At 42.0% G+C, this 5124-nt stretch overlaps 1 protein-coding gene across 1 annotated transcript in view; it reads left to right on the forward strand.

Moving 5' to 3' along the window:
- satb2 (SATB homeobox 2) overlaps nucleotides 1-3471 on the forward strand; it is a 40320-nt gene extending 36849 nt beyond the window's left edge. The window contains 2 exon segments of the mRNA XM_069177398.1: nucleotides 577-762; nucleotides 874-3471. Of these exon segments, the coding sequence (XP_069033499.1) occupies nucleotides 577-762; nucleotides 874-1368 (681 nt within the window). The 3' untranslated portion in view covers nucleotides 1369-3471.
- The last annotated feature ends 1653 nt before the right edge of the window (nucleotides 3472-5124 follow it).

A 5124-nucleotide genomic window follows, 5' to 3' on the forward strand; every position in this document is an offset into this window, starting at 1 on the left:
GATGACATATCTTTGTCCTCTTTCCCCCTCTAAACTCTGCCCCTGTCAGGTGTTGAATTGGCTGGTTAAATAGTGATCGGGGTGTCCTAAGTTTGCGAATAAGAGACTTCCTGGCAGACAGGTAGTTGGTGTTTTACTGGAGACAATCTTACAAACATTAGGTCAAAGGTATACTGGACCAATAGCAGTTTGAATGCCAACCTTGGAGTACATTAATAGAGCGTGACACAGTGTGGGCTGTGAAACACCGGTTTCATCCTCTGTTCACCCTGCAGCCCTGGCTACTGTGTACTGGAGGGGGGGAAGACTCACTGGTTGGAACATGTGTTGCATTATACAAGGGGACGGTAGCTGGAAAGGAAATTTTAGGCAAAACATTTTATTTTTTTTTAAGCAAGATAAAGATGTAATGTATGTAGGAAACACTGTTGCACAAAAGCTTACACAAAACAAATGCATCCAGATTTAGAAATGATGCACAGTTTAGCTTAAATACCACATAAACACGTACCTGTCTAGAGTTTTGATCAGGGGTCACCGTGCCCCATTAATCAGCTCTTTTTTCTTTCTCGTCAGGCACTTCACAGGCCACCTCCGGCCCCGATGAAGGAGCACCACCTGTCTCCGATGCGTGAAGAGCCCTTATCTGCCTCGATGAACGAGGACAGGTCACAGAATGTGGGAGCAGGAGCTGTGGGCGGATGTCCACCCGGCTCTGGTAGCTGTGGTGGGAGCAACAAGAAGCCACGATCGCGCACTAAGGTAGGTGGCGCTCCATCTTCTCTATCAAGACATGTGAGTATGGGTCAGTTCGTTTTAACTCATATCCTTCATCTTGCTTTCCTCCCTGAATCCTGATTTTGTGTATTGTAGATTTCCCTGGAGGCCTTGGCTATCCTGCAGAGCTTCATCCAGGACGTTGGCCTGTACCCAGACCAGGAGGCCATCCACACCTTGTCTGCACAGCTCGACCTCCCCAAACACACGATCATCAAGTTCTTCCAGAACCAGCGCTACCACGTCAAGCACCACGGCCGCCTCAAGGAGCTAGGGGAGGGGGCTGCCGCGAGTGGAGGGGTTGACGTCAGTGAATATAGGGAAGAGGAGTTGCTTTCGGGCTCAGAGGACCCAGAGTCCAGTGAGGACGGAGCTGAGGAGATCTACCAAACCACAGAGGGGAATAATGGGCCCACAGGGGGGCTGAACCAGCCTGCGGCCTCCTCTAACTCCAACTCCAGCCAGGCGTCCTCAGGGACCAACATGGCTCAGGAAGAGGGCAAGGACAAGGGGCACGGCCGGCTCGGTGGCCCTCTGGCCCCGGGGAGTTCCTCATCCAGTCCTCGAGAGCAGGCTGACTACCAGAGGTAGAGACTGACAAACAGAGAGGAGAGGACGGAAATAAAGAGAGAGGGAGAGGAAACAGGAAAAACAAATGCTCTTTAATGGTGAAGCGAGGAACTAGTCATGAAGTGAAGGAGGATGGCAGCGTAGAAACTGTAAGAGATGGAGAGATTGTAAAAGATGGGGGGCTTTGCAGGCACATTAATCAAGAAAGCATTCGGTTGAAATACTGTAAATCATTGAAATAACAAGACAGACTGTTTATAGTAACAATCTCAGATTTGTGGTGTGAAATTACCTCAGCAAAAGACAGCAGGTTTGCAGTATGCTGTGATACAGCAGTAGTTGTATAACTGTGAAAGAAACTTTCCCCCAAAATGTTCAAATAATTTCCCCCAGATTTTCGTCGGCAGGTAAGACTTTTGCTGCTCATGCCTTCAACCTACAAGCAGAAACGATGAAAATTGATCAAACAACTTTCCTCTAACAAGCCAGAGAAGACATTTCGATGGGGAAGAGCATTCTGCTCCTCTTCTCTGAAGTCTGAGCGCAATCACAAAGGACTTCATCTGGACGTGCTGGGCTGAATTTGTCCCGAATAGAGACGCGACCCCCCGGTCCTTCAGAGACCTCTACTATCCTACAAATCCTCAGGACACACACTAATGTTGCTAATGCTTTGCCTGCTAGAAACTGCAGGTAGTCGGCACTCGCTGTGCATCTACAAGCTTTATTTTATTGTGGAACTAGACAATGACCGCCCCACGTCCCGCCTCAGCCTCGCAACCACACTTCAAAATCACTAGACGTCTCAAATAGCACTTACTGTTCACAAAGACACGGACATGTTTGTACTCTTGTCTCCCTCCCTTTCTCCCTCTCTCCTCTCACGGCTGCAGAAACTGTCAGGTTTACCATTGAGGCCAGAGAGGGCTGGTGGAGAGTCTGGCAGGACTGTGGCCGGGCATGAAGAGATAGACACCACTCGGAAGCCTTCCTGGCACAACCCGCACATGTGTGGCAAAAAAAAACAACAAAAAAACAAAGTCAAGAAAGGAGAGAGGATTCAGCAACCAAACAATCCGTCACTTTATGTGCGATACTCCACCCCTTCCACTCCTCCTCTCCTCTCTCCATCTCAATCTCTCCCTCCTTTCCTCTCTCTAATTGGTGCCCACAGTCTTGTGTTTCACCACACCTACCCGCACTTAAACTTCACCAACCCTATTTATTGCTATCTTTATCCATGATTATTATTATCATTATTGTTATTATTGTTGTTATTATGGTTAGAATTGCTGTCATTGCGTGCTATTTTTATTTTTTATTTCCATGGTTTTAAATATTGGTTTTCAGAACTGGGCGATTGTTTGGATAACAAGAGACATTAAAGCACTCTGCCCTAAAAGAAGAGGAAGAAAATAAAAAGAAGCAGTTACTGAGTGTTATTGGGTTAAAAAAAAAGTCCTGTCATGTTGTATTATGCCAATTTTTTATAGCTCTGTTTCCCAAAAATAGTAAATAGGACTTGTTGAAAAAAGAAATAGTTAAATAAGAAGGCACAAAAGTCTGCCTTTTTTGCTGCAGTTGATGACAATCTACTTTTTGAACCATTAAAGAAATGTGGCAGATCTGACTCTGTTCTTTACCTTTAATGTCTGTAAATACCCAACATGGGATAAATTGTTATTGATATACTTTTATTGTTATTTTGCTGAGTGACTTTAAGTGTTTGAGCCAGTTTGTAAAGCCAAAGGAGCTTTTTTTTGTCCTTCGGACAACTGAAACCAGTTCATTCTATTGTGCCAGGCAAATTAAATCACAAGACTATTTAAAAAGAATTGAAACTGTTTTTTGTTGTTGTTGTTGTTGTTGTTTTGTTTTAGTTTTTTTTAAATGTCTGGTGCAGTTGTGTAAGTATATGTTTCAAACAATATCTGAGCATGGATAGCATCTTGGTTGACTATCCTGATCGGCTGCTACACTCAAACAGATGACCTGCCTTTTTAATGACTACATCGATCACTACATCTGATAATATTGTGCTTTTCTGTATGACAGGAATCAGGGTTAGATTCAAAAGCAGTTTAAATAAAATCTTAGTTCATCCAGTGTTGAAGTGAATTAAAATATGTGAATTCAAGATTTGTCTGTTTTTATTTCAACATTATTACACTTTTATGGATCCCTTACAGGTGCAGTTACATACAAAGTCACGTATATTGCTTAAAGTCTGTGGAAAGCCATGGGGCTGGGGTTTTAACAAGTGTGTGGGGAGTTATAGTAATTTAGACTGCCAGTGCACTTCAAGGAGCTTTTCTTTCTCCTGTCCCAGAACAGTAGAGCTATAGTGGAAGCTGCAGAGTCCCACTTTACCCAGCAGACATCCCAAAACAACTAGCGTCAGCTGGGATCGGCTCCAGCCACCCATCACCCTGTTCAGGATAAAGAGATTATAGATAATTGATAGATTGGATATTGATGGACTGTATTGGTTTCAAATATCTCTTTATCTGTTTTGGAAAATTACGAATATTTTAAATAATAATCCATTAGAGGTTTTACATTTTCGTTATTTTCAATAGATGACATATACAACTGACAGGACCTTAATTCCAATCTCTGATTATTACCAACTTCTCTAGTGTGTCTGAACAAGCTGGAGACAGAAGCTTTTGATATAGTCTCAAATACAGATAAATTATCTTTTTAAATGTTTAATAACTTCCTGAAATAGCCGGGCACATTAGTTTTTTGCAAATGCTTCTCGAACTGAAGTAAACTGTGTGTTGGCTACTATTTTCAACCACAGACCTGGTCTGTCCAGGTCTCATGTATATTATAGAAAGTATACATTATCTTTCATTTTAAAAAAAAAAAGTCTAGACAGAAAAGCGTTGTAGTTTTTATCAAATGTTACCCAAGCTGGGGGAATAGTGCATTTGTTGGGGACTATTTCCAGCCACAGTTCTAATCAGCCAGTGAGTATTCATAACAAGATGTAAGTGTTCACCATAATTCAAAAACATCCCCTAGCACAAATCTGTGGCCCATTAATGTGTTTTAATTTAAAACAACAACTGGGTCTATAGCACAAAGTAATATATCAGACATCATGTTTTAGATTTTTTTTTTTCCATACGATCAGATTTTCTGACGATAAGTAATATGGAGTATAAAATATGATCATTGGATTGATGGCTTGAAGTAGCTACGCTAATGGAAAAAAATATCTTAACAATTAAACAGTTTGAGGTTTACACTGCAATTTCAGTCATGAGTAAAGAATTAACAGAAAAGTCAATTCAAGGCTTTTCTCAAGTCCCGTAACAACTCTTTGTCTGGCCATGGCTTGTCTATTACAACTAGAATTCAGACTAAGAAGGGCTTAGCTCTGGTCCAACACACCGAACCTTTTTAACTAGTCAGACAATGGCTCTCAACAAACATAAAGCAGACAATAACTCGCAATAATTGCAATGTATTTTGGGTAAAAATGACAAATATGAAAACCTGATGCCTTTGGATTATGATCACTTTAGGTGTCAGATCCAAAGCCAGAATACTTTCAGACCCCTAACTCTTATTGGGGAGCAATCCTGTGACTGGCCTTTTTGGAAAAATGCATTCAAATGGAGTCAGTCAGTGTCTGTGGCATAAGTACCTCAAAACTAGTGGATCAAGACAGGCCACGTTTCAAATTTTAAAGAGGACCTTCAATCATGTGGCATCTTGAATACACAAGTGAAATACCTTTCGGACAATCAGCTGTACCAGCAGCAC

The sequence above is a fragment of the Embiotoca jacksoni genome, unplaced genomic scaffold (genome assembly GCF_022577435.1).
Source record: "Embiotoca jacksoni isolate LCO1_2020_lvr unplaced genomic scaffold, fEmbJac1.0.p SCAF_72, whole genome shotgun sequence".
Taxonomy (NCBI): Eukaryota; Metazoa; Chordata; class Actinopteri; family Embiotocidae; genus Embiotoca; species Embiotoca jacksoni.